Raw genomic sequence first — 18,510 nt, forward strand, 5'->3', positions numbered from 1 at the left:
CAGTGCAGGAGATTTGCTTTTATTAAGGTGATGTGCTTTCTCCCTTGGACACAGCTGTCCTTATTGCCAGCAGGTCAGTTTCTTTTATTTCTACATTTTGCCATAAAAGGTTTTGCAGACGAAGGGATGTGTGTCACCCAGCCCCGATGAGATCCTGCCGTTCTTTGTTCTCATCAACAAACTAGTGGCTTTGTTTTCTACCAGCCTTTCTTTTTTAAGCTAAGGGCCATTTTTACAGGATGGTCTACACCTATGCAGGTTTATGGCCATGTCATTTTAGAAGCAGTGTCTCAAAGATTTCAGTGAACTTCTCTGTACTCAGGAGAAAATAGCATTGTCTTTTATATATATAAATTGCAGACACTGGAAGTGGTTTGCACAGCCAGACTTCTGACATGTGCAACCATCATTTAGCCAATTCACTGCCCACTTCCTAAGGCTTGACATAAGCACATTTTTCTTTTTTTTTTTAGGTTGTCTCAATTTATTGTCAAAGCAAACTCCCTAGTAATTTTCTTTTATCTGAAGCTGTGATGTTCATCCTCTTCACAGGAGCTGTGATTTCCCTGTGTAGCAGCTGTGATGTGCTCATTGCTGCTGGTTTGTGAGGCAGAGCTGCTCACTCAGCCTTGTGAAGCCTGTTCAGACTGTGGCACACCAGCAGCAGCCCGTGCTGGCCCCACTGGGGATATCTCCAAGGGGGACATCTCCAAGATGTGCATTTTCCCAGCAGTCTGCCATGCCTGGGTGTACCTGTCAGCCTTTCCAGTGGCACATCCAGCTTCAGGGCGCTTCCCACAGCCGACACTGCTCGAGCGCGCCAGGTCCAGCAGCCTCCTGCAATAGGCAGTGGCAGAGGCTGGTGAACAGCACGTTACAGCTACAGGCTCTGGTGCTGTGTGTTTTACATTTCAGGGGTTTTATTAGACAGACAGATGTAAAATTGCCACATGGACAGAGAGCTCTCTGGTGGCTGTGCTAAGAGGTGCTGATGTGACCCAGCCTGAGCCAGACTGCTATTAATGTGCAAGAGAAGTTGCACTCCTGATCCATGTGAGAGTGGCATCAGTGCTGGGACTTTTAAATTGTGTTTTGTTTTACATTGCAGTGAACTACCTGAGTTCAGGCAGATACTCCCAATCCTCAAAGCTAGCTTCTGAGTGGGGTGGATTCCCAGTATGTTCCAGGGAACCTGCTGGACAAATAATGCAGGTCAGAACAGGGAAAAGACAGCTGGATGCAACGTGTGGACATATGCATGTAGGGGTTTCAAATGAAATCACCCAGCTCAGTGCCAGACACCCGTTTTCTGACTGGCTGTAAACGAGAGCTGCACACATGGCTTTAATTCAATAATTCACCACTTGGGACATGTCAATCACTGTAGATAATCATGTTCCAAAGCCTCTGGATGAGAGCGCATAAAATCCAATTACCTTACAATTTTTACCTGTAATTGCAAAGCAATCAGAAGAAATAAAACTATCTTTGTAGTGGTATGTGTGCTGGCAATGATGATAAATAAGGCAGCGAGCTCTTTTGCAGTGACTAGAAAAGTATTTTAAAGTATTTATATTACTATTATTGCATTAGAGGATAATCATGCTTCTTATCTCAGTGCCAGTCTCCTCCTCTGCTCAGATGCTTTATTTCACCTGATTTTTCCAGGGCTGGTGGAAGAACTCCAACATGGTCTCATACCTCTGTGAGCCAAATCCTAGATGCTCTCCCCTCACCCTACTGCTGTAAATCCACACCCTACCCCTGGAGGGCACTTGCTCTGGGGGGTGCAGCTCTCTGGATGTGACACCCAACGGAGCCCAGCGTGCAGGAAGCTCACACGCAGCACACGGACTGCAGAGGATGCTGATGGGTGGGAGCCATGGGGAGTCCTGGGCCAAAAGACAGAGGGGTCAGTGAAGATCAGGTGGGAGGCTGCAAGAGACCCATTGTAGTATTTAGTAGAGCTGTGATAAAACATTTCCAAACCAACTGTGTTTGTGCACACCTGCAGAGAGAGGGCTGTGATTTACTGCCACTGTGTCACACTGAGCACACATGGGGTGGCTGGGCCAAAAGGACCCAGAGCTGTGACTGTTCATAGGACAAGCCAATACATCATACTGCAGAAGACTTACCCTGTTCCTTGTGGGGGGTAACTGTCAGGAACCAGGAGGTCTGTAAGGAGATTTGCTCTTGAGAGAAGCTACACTTCCTGCGAACAGATGAATTTTGGAGATGCTGAAGCTGGTCAGGACCTCTGGTCTTGCCCAGTCCAAGACCCACTCAGAGCAGGGCCAGCTGGAGCAGGATGCTCCACGCCATGGACAGCCACTGTCACCCCATGGCTGGGCTGGGGGGATAAACCACAGTAGTTAGGTGACCCCAGGGAAGCTCCAGTCCCTTATTATCCTCATAGCCCTCTGTTGGTCTCTCTCAAGTGTAGTTGCCCCTCCTGTGTTCCCACAGCCAACCTGGGGGCTACAGATACCCCAGACACCAGGGAGAAAGTGGGAGAATCCACATAGCATCAGAGGTCAGCTCTGACTGTGGTCACATCTTGTGCCAGTCCAGTAACAGGGCACACTGTCATATCAGACATCCTGGACAAAATAAAGGAGTTAATTGGGAGCAGTCAGCCAGGGTTTGATCACTCATGCCATGAACAGATTAAAACAAGCCTCAGTTTACCAGCAAGGCTTACTCCAATGCACCACTTCCCAGCTGCATCAGAAACTCAAAATCAGGGAGATGAGATGGTGAGGAGCAACACTGGCAGAGGCTACAAGTAAACGCTCAGCAATTAGGTCCATTTAAACAAAATGCACCCAGATGTCCTGGAGCATGAGGGCCCCTGTCAGGAAGAAGCGCAGGGTGTGGTGGCAGAGCAGGGCTGGGCTGGAGCGCAGTGCCAGGCAGGGGCATGGGGGGAATTCTCTCACTGTACATAGTCTTGATAGATGAAGCAGTGAACAAACTGCTGTGCAGAAGCTGCTGCATCCTCAGCCCAGTACCCATCTTCCATCTGTGCTTCCCTGGGACAGTTTGACGGTGTCTCCTGTCATCAAGTGGTGGCATAGCAGAGGCACCATGTACCCACACACTCAGCTCATGAACTGTCCCCCAAGCTTTGTCCTGTTTCCTTCCTTGAGCCACTGCTAGGGATTTACTCCTTGCTCTTTCTGCTCATGTTTCCTTGGCAACCTGATCCAATCTCAGTTTCATGCATCTCTGCAAAGTTTAGCTAATCCAGCTCCCTCTGCCCTCAAACTGCTTGTGCATCTCAAACCACCTCCCCAAAACCCTCACCAATCCTTCAGGCATTGACCTTCCTCACCTCTCCATCCCCGTTTTACCACCTCTAATGAAATTTAAGGAAGAGCAGAAACTCTCTTTCCAGTGGGAAGATAAGCATGTGATTCACTGCTCAGCTGAAGGGGAGGGCTTGATTTCTCCTCCTCATATCTGAGCCGCCCCAGAGGATGTGCTCCCCGGCACCAGTGTCCTGCAGCTTCTCCTCTCCTCACACCATTTGCAACTCCTGGATCCTTGTGCAGATTCATTTACTCAGAATGATCTTTTCTGAAGAATAATCCACAGAATAGGAAGTTTCTTGGAAGTTTTTCATCTCCCTGGCCCTTTTTCTTTTCTTGCAGTAAAAAGCACCTAAGCCCATCCCTGCATGGGGATGGTCTTAATATCTTGCAGGTAATTTTGGATGCTGCTCCTCTCTCTCCCTTCATACAATATGCACCTTATTGCTCCATCTAAGACACCCTGCTCTTCTTTTCAGTACTCTGGAATAGTGAAAAGGATAAGGGGTGAGATGCCACTCATTTTGGGTCAAGCGAATGAGCTGGAAGTGAAACTGCAGCAGCTGAAGAGCTTAGGGAGCTCTGCATGGGCAGGGGATGGCTGGAGGACTGTTGGCTTTGGCCATGATCACCAGCAGGTCTCTTAAAGCAGCCCAGAATGACTCAGTGAGGGATCACCAAGATTAGAGAAAAAATAATTCTTTTTTTTTTACAAGCTTACCACCTATTTCCTACAAATTGTAGCAGCCTTGAAATCAAGCACTTCATGCCATGCACAAAGCAAAGACCACCCAGGACTGTAAAGGATGACTTTGGTTTGGATGCAGCACCACTCAGCCTTGATGCCTAGGAGGTCTGATCCTGAAAAGACAAAGATTTGGAAGCGAGTGCTGCCACTGCCTGCAGTTCAGAAATCAATCCATCAGGAGTTGTTTTGTGATAGCAGCTAGAGCTAAGGGGAATGGGAGAAGGCAAAAAAATGGAGCATTTGTCCACAGAGCCACCAGCTTTTCACTATCCCACAAAGCTGCTGTGTGGTTTTTGTGACAAGTAATCTGAACTGCAGCCACTCATCACCTTGATGAGCACTATTACCCAGAAACCTAAAACCAAAACCTGTCAATGAAAAATGATCCGCTTCCTCTCTCTTCCCCAGGAGATAAGCTCTGCCACAGACAGAGCTCTGCCAAGCAGGCAAGGGCAGCCCCCAGCCCGGCACGGCCACTGTCCTGCTGCTCTTCATGAATCATCAAACCCGTTTAGCAATTTTCTTAATAAAACACACAGAATTAGGACATTTCCTCATTAGAAAAAAGCAACTTCTGCCCTTTCCCCAGTCAATAATCAAGTCTGAAGGTATAAATTGCTGCCACAGAATTGGGCTGTGTTTGGGCAGGGGACACTGGAAACCCACGTGGGGATATCGGGACAGTTGGCAGCTCTGTGTAGCTGCGTTCAGCTCTTCAAACAAACCCTCCGGGAAGGAAGGGACACTTGTCTGGTGCGTTATCGTCACAGAAATGTTCTCAGGTTTGAAATAAATCACATTAAGATAATCTTCAAAGCTATTCCCACTTTTTTTTTTTTTTTTTTTTTCCCTTATGCTTTTTCATAGAATCATAGAATGGTTTGGGTTGGAAGGGACCTAGAACACCATCTAGTTCCAACCCCCCCCACAAGGGCAGGAACACCTTCCACTAGACCAGGATGCACAAAGCCCTGTCCAACCTGGCCTTGGACACCTCCAGGGAGGGGCCACACAAGGGATTTCAGGCAAGGCCATGGCTATTTTAGCACATTTTGCTGAGCAATGCAATTGTGTGACTCTAAAAGGAGACCTGAGTACCCAAACAAAGGAAACTCTAAGAAGGATTATGTAATTAAGTATCTCACCTTTTATTTTGTTCATTTACACTTCTGGCACTGACAATTCTTTGAAGATATTCATTTGTATGTAAAGACCAAACTTCATTAAAGCAATCAGAACAGAAGTCAATTAAATAATTTTACATCACGTAAGTTTCAGAAAATGTACAACACTTTCATACATTATAGGCTTGACTGGTTGCGAAAGGAAATGGCACATGTTTGACGTGGTTAAGAAATAACTTGGACAACCTGACAATGAGTTTTGCCAAAACCTGTTCTGTACTGAATACTGTAACACACGCCCAGGGGTTACAGCGTGCCTGATGGTGTCATGTGCATGTTGCTGTTCCACATGGAAGCATGACTATCAATTTGGTCTCCAATAATGTCTTGAATATTCTACATAGAATTTGTCACTAAAAGATCCAGTCAACGCTTTTGTAGGGCTGCGAGATGCCCAATGGAAAGTGGAGATGTGACTTGTGCCACTTCCCAGCCATGCCCTGGACCAGCAGGACACTGAGCACATGGAGAAGATCAAGCATATGAACAATCCTATTGAATTCATGGGGTCTACTTGAGTTAAAATTGAATGGACGGCAGGTGGGCCTGCGGCGTCACGCAGCATCCCAGCACCACAAAACCACCCTGTTTCACACCTGCTCAGGATCCACGAAGTTCCTCCTGCAGAAGTCATGTGATGGTCATACATTCAGTCCTCTCTAAAGTCTGTGTAATGTTTAAGGCAACAAGAGAAATTTGCCTTTATTTTAACACTTCAGAAACTGATGTTTCCTTCAGAAACAGGTGGATATTATTCATAATTAATCAGTGCATCCCTTATTTATATAAATGGGATGAAGAACCAACCCAAACTTTTACAAACTGCAACTCCACAGAATCGAGGACTGCGACTGAATCAGAGTTGAAGCTTTATAATTACACGTGCCAGATCATTCACATGTAACATACTGTCTAGGGACGATGTGAAAGAGCAGGGATTTAGATAAACTCTGTATTCTTGAGGCCTGATGCTGGTCAAACTTCCCCTGGCGTGAGTGAGCTCTACTGAAGCCGATGAGCAAGCACCTCTGATGAGAGGTGTGAGTAAGATTAAAAACATGCTGCTGGTTCACAACAACAGGTCATTGTGGCTAAAGTATATTCCCATATACAGAACTCTGGAACACCAGTAACACCCAGCTACAAAACACTACAGAGATGGTTATTGGCACATAAAAACCTCCTTCTCTATATGAAAACATACACAAAATAGATAAGAACTGCCATTTTTTTCAGTCTTTTAAAATCTATAGATAGGTCCCTTTAAGGAGTTTTTACCTCCAGTATCACAAACAACAATATTTCTTTAACAATGTTCACCTAGATTTTACTGTGCTGACATTTGTAACACTGCCACAACCTAGATCACTTTGTGGATTATGCTTAACTGTACTGTACACAAGGCGATGAAGATCCATAGAAAACCGCTAAGATTCTTGCACAAAAATGTGACTTGTTAAAATCCAGAGAACAATTGAGTCACTTGATAGGCAGCAGCTACATGTAAGCTGTAAATGTTACCCGCAATAAAGACACATGTTGCCATAAAGCACGTATTGTGGCATTATCTGCTTCTGGCCTGGTACACTGAGCTGGATTTTCTTCCCAATGCAGAGGAATGGGCTTGGTCAGCTTGATTCTCTCAGAATAAAAGTGCACAAGTATCCTACTCTTTAAAGTGCTTTGCAGAACTGTCTCTTCTGCCTTGATTTTTACCCCAAGATGTCTCTATGATATGAAGACTCTGCCTTTCTCACTTAGTGATTTTCAGCTAAGAAAGCCTCTTACACAAGTACAAGTAAAATGTCAAGACCATGTTATAATACTGTTGATGTTGAGAAGTAGGAAGTTGGGTATAAAGCTGAGAAGTGCAGGGTCTACCTTTAATTAGTCCATTGCCTGTGGGACTGCACCAAACATCCTCATGGCCAAAGCAAAGGCCATCACTCAGGGCCTGTAGAAGGTCCTGAAAGTCAAAACTACTCCCCAGTGTTCACCCTGAGTGACTAAGGAGGGCAAAAGAGATTTCTCCAAGGAAAAAAACAGTAGCTTTGCAAACTCCATTGACATGTTCTCACCTCCGCATGGGCACAGGAGAGGAACACTTGTGTGCTTCTTCACCCCCATTCCCACCAACAGGAACAAGCACAGTCCCTTCATCCCACCTTCTCCCTCACGGAAGAGAAGTCAGAGATGGCTCCTTTTGGCTATGACACCCATCTCTACTGAAACATGACTCTGTGGGGCTTTTGATGCACAGTTTCCTCCTTCTCCCCTCCCAACCCTATCTCCTACAGCAGTGAAATGCAGCATTTTCCAACTCACGCAAAAATAAATTGGCACTGGGACAATACTCCTTGGAATGCATCCCAACATTTCTGACACAGCTGTCACTGCAACTCACTAGGTAGCAGTATCTATGAGCGTGATCTCAGGCAATGCAACTTCAGTGCCCTCAAATGAGTCCTGGGGCCTTGCTTCATTTCTATCTTCAAAACAGGTTTGCTTCTCTTGTTAAAAACTGATTTTTGATCACTGACCAGAAAAAGAAACAAGTGGCAAATTATCTCAGTCCACCCAACACTTTAGATTTGCACCATGGTGAACAAACTACTGTATGTGAATCAAATTTAAAAAGATGAAAAATGCATCAGGATTTATTTCTTTTATACTTGCTCTTAGGCCAAAACATATAGAGTCAGTAGATTAATCAGAATTAAAATATCTCAAATTGTTGTGTATCACCAATATGCCCAAGTCTACCAGCAGTATTACTCTAGCATTCCTGATGCACAGAATACCTGAATTAAGTGTGCAGTCCTTGTGAAGAAACAATTTCACATCTTCTGCAGAAAAGCTTTCAATAAAACAATATTGTGCTTAGACATACCATTTATGCTACTTCATAAATTAAAATCCTGTCATAAGAAACTATTCAGCTACACTTTTTTCTTATTCTTTTATCTGGAATGTTACTAAGTCCACCTTTAGCAAAAATCTCTTAAAACTTAAAATATGAACAAATATAAAAAACCTTTGCAAAATAGAAATATTTTGTTTAATTTTCTTCATACATTATACATTTTCACAGATTCTAAAAATAAAACCCTAATTGTGTAAGATTAATTTCAAGCATTTGATCTCATTTTTATTACATGTGATGCTTGGTACTGGGTTCAGTGTTTTGAAGATATGGAATGTTGTCCTGGGGTAAAGCAACCCTAAAAGGAAGACTTAAACCCAGCTCTTTGAGGGAGGGAAAGGGGAAGTGACAATAAAGAAGCCAATGCACCATCATAGCCAGTAGCAATGACGAATAAAATGCAGTTGTTTCAATTATTTTGCCTCAAGAAAAAGGGCATGGGATGCAAACCTTCAGAAAACTGCTTCCAGTAAGATCAAACTTGTTGCATGAGAAAATGAGCCCAGTGCTGTGAGCAACCGAGCACCCCTTGAGAACATCCGTGAAACAAGGCTGGCAGAGAAAGATGGTCTTCTGCTGCTAAAAAGCCCCAGCACTGCCTGCAAAACAAAAGAGGCTGATCTTGTGACAGTGACCTTTCCAGTGACTTTGCTTTGATCATGCCCAGTAAGTGCAGTGGTTTCCTCTCCCTGTGGATGGACACAAGTGCAAGGAAGAGCAGGGTCAGCACTGAGATGGTGCTGGCACGGGGACACCCTCCCTGGCCTGCACCCTGCTCCTGCAGAAGGTGCTAAGCAAGGGAACATTCCTAAGGGGGGTCAGAGCCGTGAGCCCCTATTCTGAAAAGCCAGTAAACACTTACTGAAGCCTTTCTCTGTGTAGCAGATCACATGAGCACAGGCTGGGTGTGACACACCTATTCACATGCTGTTCTGCATGACAAAACTGTTCCAAACAAGCGTCTTCAAACATTCATTTTCCAGTTTCAGGAAGAAACCAATTTGGCCTTAGAACTAGTTTGTTCTCATCTGTGCCAAGTAACCCTTTTTCTCATTTCAGGTACTGCACCTTCAGTAAAGGTTTCAAAGAGGTGACAGCCTAACAGAGACATCCCATGGCAGGTGCACTGGAAGATAGGCCTGGAGACTTGAGCATTTTCAACAGCTGGTGCTTTTAAGCATAGAAACATTGTGCGCTTAAAGGGGAGGTGAAATGGAAGGAGTGAGAATCCAGCCCTCTCACCATTTAAAATTCCCTCTGCCAGCTATGGTTTCCCCCTTTAGTCCCAGTCAAGTCACAGAAAGATGCTTCCAAATGTTTTCTTTTCACAAATACTTCTTTGATTAATGAAGTAAAAAAGAAAATAACATAAAATACACCCAATTGCTGAAGTTCAGTCTCCCCCTTTAGGAGATCAGGTAACATAATGACAATTTTCTTTACAACAACAAAACCCCACGTTATCCAATAAAAATAATTTAGTAACAAATTTCCAGTCTCAGTTTTGATAGTAATTCTACATTCAACATATTTTTCAACCCAAGAAAAGCCCACAAAGCAAATTTATAAAAGCTAATAGACCTAACAACTTCTTTAATCTTTACACAAAGAAAAATAACTGTATTTTTACCAAAGAATGGGGGGCAGCCCACAGGCAGAGGAGATTTTCCACATTCTTTCATGAAGTAAATGTTTCAAAGATAAGAATTTGAATTGTTGATGGTTTCAAACTCACATCTTTGAAGAATTAAAGCAGTGAGGAAAGGGCATGGAAAAAAAACCCCACCATAATATTTTTATGTAGCTGCATAAAATTCAATTTGCCAAGGCAAGCGAGCATGGCGGGTGAATAAAACACCATTCACATGTTCATTACCAGGCTAAAGGCAGCCAAGTCGATTTCTGTGCCTGACATTTTCTTGACAAGTTTGCAATGCTTCAGTAAGGCAATTTATATGACATGAAGGCTTCTGCCCATTGCTAATATTTCCCTTTAGATCCAGCAAGACACCGGTTGACTAAAAGCATTTGAAGGAAAAATGTGTTAGGATTCATTTACTCTGCACAACTGAAGATAAACTGAAGGCAATATGATTATTTGCAAGCAAAAAGTGCTGGATGACCACTGTGCATTTAGCAGCACAAAACCTCTCCCCTCCTTTTCTTTCTTTTAGCTCATGATATTTTGTTTTCAAAACTAGGCAAGGACCCAGATATTCTTAGCAAAACAAAGAAAACAAAAATAATTTTTTCCAACTAACGGAAGCCTCTACGTTGTACCTAGGAACATGTACCAGCTCATTTGTACATCTTCTGCTGTCCTGCTGTCAGACAGTTAAATCTGGCAGTTTCTCTCACAAACACCAACTCCCAACCATAGTGTGAAGTGCAGAGCAGCAGTGTCTGGACAACCTGCTGTAACACAGACCCACAGCACCCTAGGGAACCTCCACCCAGGTGGCCGTGGCTCTCTACTTGTTATCTCAAATAAATAAAAATGGAAATTCTCTTAGGGTAAATCTGGGAAATATTCCCTCTGACAGATATAGCCGACCTTTGTATTTTACTAATCAGTTAAACCCTCTAAATGGCTACCCTTACAGCAGCTTATGCATTGGCTGTACTGCACAGCAGAGCTATCTGCTAGGCTGCTATGGAATGGGGATCTGACAGATGTCAGCTGCTTTCTGATTAGCTATTATATTATTTTATCTTTTGTCAGTACTGAAGATAAGGACAACCACTGACCATCTAGGATAACCTTCTGTATTCATCTGGCATAGTGCACCCTACTAAATACCTTGGTCGTGCATGCTTGGTGAATTCACATAATCGTGGAATACAATCTCTTTTGGAAGCCATTGCTTTTAGTTCTCAAGAAAACACTAGAATATTGAATTTCCTCCCAAGACAGAGTATTTTTTGAACATGAAGGCATTTTTAACTAGACAGTAGAAAGGAGAACCAGACCAGAAGCAGGGTAGTGAGGTCATCAGAGAGCTGCTTTTCCCCCCAGAAGGCTTTTACATGATTAAATACATCAGCAGCTGAAAATTATTCCACATCAGAAGCATCATTGTCAGAAAGATGGTAATTGCTTCCCTTCACCCGAATATACTCGATATACCTCCCTTCATCAGAATCTGACATACCACATGTACATAGCCTGCTTTCAAACAGAGACTCAATTTCCTCTAGTTTCTTCCCTTTGGTCTCAGGAAGGCAGCCATAGATGAAAACCAGTCCCAAGCCAGCAAACCCCGCGTAGAGGAAGAAGGCTCCTGGAATGTAAAATAATATGCACAGTCAGTTACAGAAGTTCCCATCCCTTTTCTGTTCCAGAGCAGAGGGAGCAGCAGGCTGCAGATATCAAAGGAGTGCGTAAAAGCAATGGTTGGAGAGGCATCATTAAAACAACAAGCTGTGGGCCTGGGGTGTAGGAGAAGGCTGCTTTATGGCATCACTCCACAAGGGAGTAAGTTAACAAAAGCAATTTCATTTAACGTGGAAGATAACATACATCTTCTTTGGACAAGTCACTTCACTGTTAAAATAAACAGCAATTAAACAGTTGCATACCCAATGAAAAAAGCAGATATGAAAGGCAAGAACTTTCTTAGTTTACCTTAACAGTGAAGGACACAAGACAACCCCCCAGAAGTGAGAAACTTAAGCAAAAAGTCAAGATTAAAATAATGCTTGAGACTCTTACACTTTATTATTATTTTAAAGTCTCCTGCAGAGACAATTAGCAGTAAGAAAGAAAGAGCTTGTTTCCCCTGTCACCCACCTTACCTAGGGGGGCAGAGAAAGTACCAAAGGACCAACAAACATTTACCTGCCATGTGTTTCTAGACTGATGACTCAAAGAAATGAGAACTGAAGCTGAAAGAATCTGTACCAGTAATGATGTGAAGGTCACATCAATTCCCCAGCAGCTTAACATGATTTAAATGACTTGTCCTGGAGTGGCTGAGCAGTAATCTGACAAATTCTCTGCAGGTTCCAGCAGACAGGACTTAATCAACAGCTGGAAGTGGAGTAGTAGCAACTTACACAGATATTTCTGCAAGGACCATCTGATATTGGCTTTGGATACCTCCATAAACTGGAAAATTGGAGATGCTGTCTCCTTTCGGGGGAATCAGCATATTTCACTAAGTCAAGTGTTTTTTTTTCCAGCTTCCCTGTTTTAATCAACTGTCTAGGTTCTCAGTTAAGAACAGAAAGAAGCATTTCTTACGGAAGTTGGACCAAACTCTATGATCCAGGCATGTTGTACCAGGTCTCTAGTTTTACTAAACCATCACGAGTTCAAAACACTGCATTCACAGTTGACGTTTCATAGCAAAACTAATTAAGCAACTGAGAATCAGCAGAAAATCTCTGCACCAGTGGTGGCACCACATACACTGACACATACTGTTTCTTACCATAGTAGGTCAGATATTCTGCTGTATGCAGAAATGTCAGTGACACGAGCACATTGAAAACCCAGTTGACTCCAGAAGAACACGCGTTTCCTGTACTTCTAGCCCAAAGGGGGTAAATTTCAGAATTGACAGTCCAGGGCATAGGACCCATTCCTAAGAATAAAAAATAATAATAATTAAAAAAATCAATTTCAGTTTAATGGCTGGACTCAAAAGTAAATGTAACATGTAGCCTTACTATTTGACATTTTAGCTTAAAATTTTTTAAACTTATATGCAAAAACAAGCATTTGCTTACCAGGTGCAAAGAAAACCAAGTATAAAATAAGGCCCAGAAGTGCTGTCCAAGAGTACGGAGTGGGGCAGAAATTGTATGCCCAGAACAAATCCTCCTTTTTGAATACTGTTTCATTTGAACATCTGAAAAAAATTAAAAAAATTTTCATATTAAAGAATCTTCAGGGCAATGGGTAACATACTCGGCTCTTGTGAGACCCTGCCTGGAGTATTGTGTCCAGTTCTGCAGCCCCCAGTATAAGAATAACATGGAGAGCTTGGAGAAAGTCCAGAGGAGGCCACAAAGACTATCAGAGGGTTGAGGCACCTCTCCTATGAAGACAGGCTGAGAGAGTTGGGGCTGTTCAGCCTGGAGAAGAAAAGGCTCCAAGGGGACATTATAGTGGCCTTCCAGTACCTGAAGGGGCTACAGGAAAGCTGGGGAGGGGCTTTTTACAAGGTTTTGTAGTGAAAGGACAAGGGGTAATGGATCAAAACTGGAAGAGGGGAGATTTAGCTTAGACATTAGGAAGAAATTCTTTAGTGTGAGGGTGTTGAGACACTGGAACAGGTTGCCCAGAAAAGCTGTGGATGCCCCATCCCTGGAAGTGTTCAAGGCCAGGCTGGATGGGGCTCTGAGCAACCTGATCTAGTGGGAGGTGTCCCTGCCCATGAAGGGGGTTGGAACTAGATGATCTTTAAGGTCCCTTCCATCTCAAACCATTCTATGATTCTATGATCTCAGTGTAAACATGGCACGTAATGTCTTACAAAATGCTAACAAATGTACAATAAAGGTAAAAAATCTTCATCCCTGTTAATTTATCAAGATCTCTGAGCCAAGTCCTACATTCATGCCGGCGGCGAGGGGAGCAAGCAGTCCAGAATCAATGTGATTGATAAAGCAAGCTTCGATTTATTGAATACACAGTGTTACTTTTATACCCTTTTCCAAACCTGCTTGTAGAGAATTCATTGGATAGTAACTACTTGTAGTGATTTCACTGGATAGTAACACACATCTGAGTTCCAGGGTTCTTCCTTGTTTTCTATTATTCTACTTCTCTACCTTGTCCTTGAGTTAGTTTAAGCTAACAGAGAGATTGTTTATACTTGTGTTAGGCTAAAAAAAGAGATTGCTTGTACAGCTGCTATTTGTGTTACACTCTCAAGGCTTCTCGAGGAGATAGCAAGGGCCCATGGCCCTGCTGCTCAAGCCATTCTGCAACACATTCAGAATTGTGCTCTTTCCCAAACCTGGTCTTAAGAAGAGTAACCAGTAGAACATACCTGAATTTAAACACTTGCCTTGTATCTACAGTTCTCCTTCAAGTGACTGGTCTTTACTATACAAGAGGTCATACCAAAGCCAATAAGCCCATTCACATGAATATTGCACAGAGCAAAAAGAGCTGCAGCAGTAGGACTTTGAGCTAAAAATGCTGCATGCAAGGATTTAAGGTCAAATGGAAGTCAGTCCTTACATCACTGATGAGCTAACTATATGCTGCACACTTTGGGTGTAATCAGTAATGCCTATGGAGTGTGCCAAGGTCAAGGGAGGTTATAAGGAAGAGAGGCATGTACTGTCTTTCTCTGCAGTGAAATAATTTAGAAGAAGGCAGCATTTCTAATTAGAGGGTAAAGTTAAGAATCAGACCAGAGGTAAACTGTGCCTGAGATACTGAAAGAAAAACTGTCTCTATTCCAAGGACTATGGGAATTACGTATTTTTTAGGAATAGGTATAAAATCAGGTATTTCCATCTCACTGCCAATAATGTAATGTATATTTAAGGATTACTGGCAACTTTATTATTAATTCTAAGTATTTTTAAGGAAAAAAAGCACATTTGTTTAAAGGGACAAGTCATAACTGTATCTAGAGAAATTTTTCAGATGCAACCACATGAATTGCTACATTTGAAAAACCATGTGCTTTTGGGAGGGAAGACTTAGGCAGACATTACCCTTTCATACGCAAACAATGTTATTCACTTGAAGTGAAGAAAGCACAGAGAGCTGAATATCTGTCGGGGTTAATATTTCCAGATCAGCTGAGCACTTAACTGAAGGACAGGACCCTCATGACAGTAGGAAAACCAGAAGAAAGATGCCTGCACAGGTGACAGCTGGGCAATGAGCGGTGAGATGGAGAAGCAACAGACACCCTGAAATGTTTCAGAGGACCTACCACCATTACTGTTAACTTCCCAAAGCAAATTCCAAACAAATACTTCTCCTCTAACTTTTCTGTTAAGAAACAACCAGCCAGTCTCAGGTTGAACAGGAATGTACTAAGCACTGGTGGCCAACCCACCACCACTCCTGGGGCAGAAACCTTCCTTATGTTGGCATGGAGGTACCAACAGGACAACACTTACACAGGACATCACCATGAAGTCCCACAGCTAATTGCAGGAGAGCTGGAAGTTAATGTACACTTAAAAAAGAGAGCTTAACCAAACAAATACTGGATAAATGCACATCTGAAACCCCAGCCAAACCCTAAGGCTGCCTTAGTGGCACTTGCACCCTGCCTTTGAGCAGCACCTGACCAAGTGGAGCCAGTGCTCCCTGAAGAAATGCCAAGCCCCTGATGACATTTGCTGCCAGCAAAGCAGCCAGGGCCAGGGTGCAGCTTCCTGCCCTTTCTGCTTGGCCTTGCGTGCTCCCCAGAAAGCTGATCTCACCCAGCACACACAGACTCACTTTCAGTCTTGAGGTAAAAAAACCATAGAAAACAGACCAAATCCCTCTCAAAGATATGGCCCTCATGCCCAGATACAATAGATTTGTGGTCTCAGCCACTGCCTGACCACTCATCTGCCTGAAACACCAGCAGCTTTTATGGCAGGCATTTTTCACCTTTTCTCAGCCAGAAGGATGGCTGCCATCATTTCCACTACTTCATCTTGCTTCTAAGCACCGCCCCAGGTTCCTTCTTCTGTCACTTTGCTCTTTCATGGCTTGGCCCAGCATTCTTTTTAACATTACAAGCAAAAGATTTGGCCCATTCCCTGTTAGTGTCTACCTTGATGTTCCCTACCACTCTACACACTCCTCATTATGTGCAGGTCATATCATGTTTGAGTCATGTCCCAGGTACAGGACATACAAAAGACTAAACTGTGCTGCATAACTATCCATATCTTTAAACTGTCCATTCCTTACATGTTAAGGAAATAGTGGTTGAAAGACTAATTAGAAAACAGCAGGTGACCCTGTTGCCACCTCCGCTCAGCCCCGTGTAGCTGCCCACCCTGCATCTGCACCACTGCAAAATGCCAGGATTGCTCAGTTTCACACCATTTTAACATCATGTTTGCTTCTTTCACTGTTACTCTAATTTCATTTGCATGTGTTTAGTAATGAATACAAGCTGATTAGCATTTTAAAACATCTTGATGCAGAGACTGGTTTCTCCATTCTGCTCAGTCAGATCGACAGCTCCTCGGAGAGAAGCCTCATGCTTTCTCTCCACACAGAATCACAGAATTACCTTGCTTGGAAAAGACTCTCTAGATAATCGAGTCCAACTGTTAACCTAACACTGACAAGTCCTGAACTAAACCATAACCCCTATACTACTATAAACAAAGATGTACTTGGTTTATTATCTTGCATCCACCTCCACTAGCACAAACCAACCTGCTGATTCATACAGACACACCCACAAGAAGGTCTGGACATTTCCTTCCCCTACCATCTTTCCCCAGATGTGTCCTACTTTTGACAGAGCGGAACACAAAGGATACCAGGGAAAACCATATGCTACAAAGCCTGCTATGGCTGAAGACACTCATCTATTCTTCATTGTCTGCTCCTAACTACGAAGGAGTTTGGTTGCAAGAAAGCAGATTCAGTGCATTGAAACAGGAAAATAGCACTGGAGACTGGATTTAACAGAAACCTTGCAGTAATAAACTGTGCTTTGCTTACCCTTCAGTAGTAAACCAGCATGGTACAGAGAGAAAAAGCAAATATATTTGCATTTCCTGGAGTCTTGCAGTACTTGCTACATACAAAAAGAACACCCCTTCAAAGCTAGGGACTTATTCAAGCTCTGTTACTGCACTAATTCTACTGCTATACTAGTATTTGTACAAGAAATATTATGTTCCTGAAGGATATACTAATAATTACTATATAATGTACCACCAGATAAAATTCTGAATTTTGTCCTGCATGAAGAGAGCATCTCTGATGGGAAGCAGCACTTCACAAGCTGAAACACACAGAGAAAAATGCCACGCAAACAGCTTACAAGTGAAACACTGCACTCAGGTACCAGCGCAAAAACCTTAAAAATACCAGTATGCTGGGTAACATCCTATCAGTATAAACAGTGAAGAGACACAGTTTCCTCTGAAATCACTGCCAAAGTGAAGACCGGACAGTGCTATATTGAAAATCTTCACCGTGGAATTATTTTGTTAACTATTTTCCACAGATAATTTAAGATGCACACCTGTTCTAATTAGTGAACATCTGACCTTCCAACAATTGATGCAAACAATTTGACTGACTGGAAATTAAGCAGAACAGCAGTAGATTTCTAAATTGTGGGCATTATATGCTTGGTTTCAGAATCACAGACTGCACCCTTTATCAGATATGGTCTGTAGTTCAGAAGATCTAAAGCTTTGCTCCTCAACCTCATTAATTACCTTCATAAAGCATAGAAAAGAAGGGAAAAGAAGAGCTGGTGTGGGTGGTCCAAAATGTTATTGCTAATTACAAGACAAAACAGAGTAAGACCATTTCCTTGATAATGAATCTAAATTTGCTTAATACTTGAGCCATTTGGCCAATTCTCAAGCTCAACACTGAAAACCACAGCAAGGAAAATGGCTGGGCAGTACATAGCACAGGCAATTGAGCACAGCACAAGACAGAGACCCAGCTGATTTTCTCCTCAAATTTCCATTATTCTTTGCTTTGCTGTAGAGTGAAGACTGTGTAGCCTTAAAGATATGGCTTTTGTGGAATTAAATGTTTAATTCTGAACAGCTAATACATTTTTAATATGAAAGCTGCTGACTTCTCATTGTCTTTAAAGCCCTTCCGAAACATCTTAAACGGATTTAGATCAAAAGTCTTAAAAGGTCAAAATTCAAATCAAATCAAGGAAGTAAATTACTTCTAAAGAAAATCTCTAATGTGATCATTCATCTCCCTAAAATGCTTGTTAGAATAGGCATATTTCAAAATTACACCTTCTGCTCTGAGATAAACTTTAACATCAGGTGCTGATGGTACAGACAGATTTTACACCTACTTCACAGTTTTACTAATCCTCCATATTTTTTGTTCTAATGAGAGTCAAACTAGTTAAAAACTGCTCATATGTCAGACTTTTGTATCTGGGTTATCAAGCTGTTGATAATCTACAATGTACCAACTTAGTCTCTAGTGTAACACAAATGTATTGGATTTTTTCAAAATTTCTTTAAAGAGATTTCTTAAGTCTCCTGTGTTGAGTGCTGACTTTTATATCATGCCAATCCAACTGAACAATATAAATTTATGCCAAGCTTACTGACTCATCTTTTCACCTGACACTCGGTTATGGAAAGGCCAGGAGATCATACAGACATAATTCAGAGTAGATGCTGCTTGGAGTGAGAAAG

The 18,510-nt window shown here is 42.7% G+C and overlaps 1 protein-coding gene across 1 annotated transcript in view; it reads right to left on the reverse strand.

Moving 5' to 3' along the window:
• Nucleotides 1-5,197: 5,197 nt before the first annotated feature.
• SLC2A13 (solute carrier family 2 member 13) overlaps nucleotides 5,198-18,510 on the reverse strand; it is a 148,962-nt gene continuing 135,649 nt past the window's right edge. The window contains exons 8-10 of the mRNA XM_051639928.1: nucleotides 12,901-13,022; nucleotides 12,603-12,755; nucleotides 5,198-11,450 (exon numbers count right to left, since the gene is read on the reverse strand). Of these exons, the coding sequence (XP_051495888.1) occupies nucleotides 11,224-11,450; nucleotides 12,603-12,755; nucleotides 12,901-13,022 (502 nt within the window). The 3' untranslated portion in view covers nucleotides 5,198-11,223. The remainder of the gene's footprint in view (nucleotides 11,451-12,602; nucleotides 12,756-12,900; nucleotides 13,023-18,510) is intronic.

This window comes from Apus apus, chromosome 1, assembly GCF_020740795.1.
Source record: "Apus apus isolate bApuApu2 chromosome 1, bApuApu2.pri.cur, whole genome shotgun sequence".
NCBI classification, from domain to species: domain Eukaryota; kingdom Metazoa; phylum Chordata; class Aves; order Apodiformes; family Apodidae; genus Apus; species Apus apus.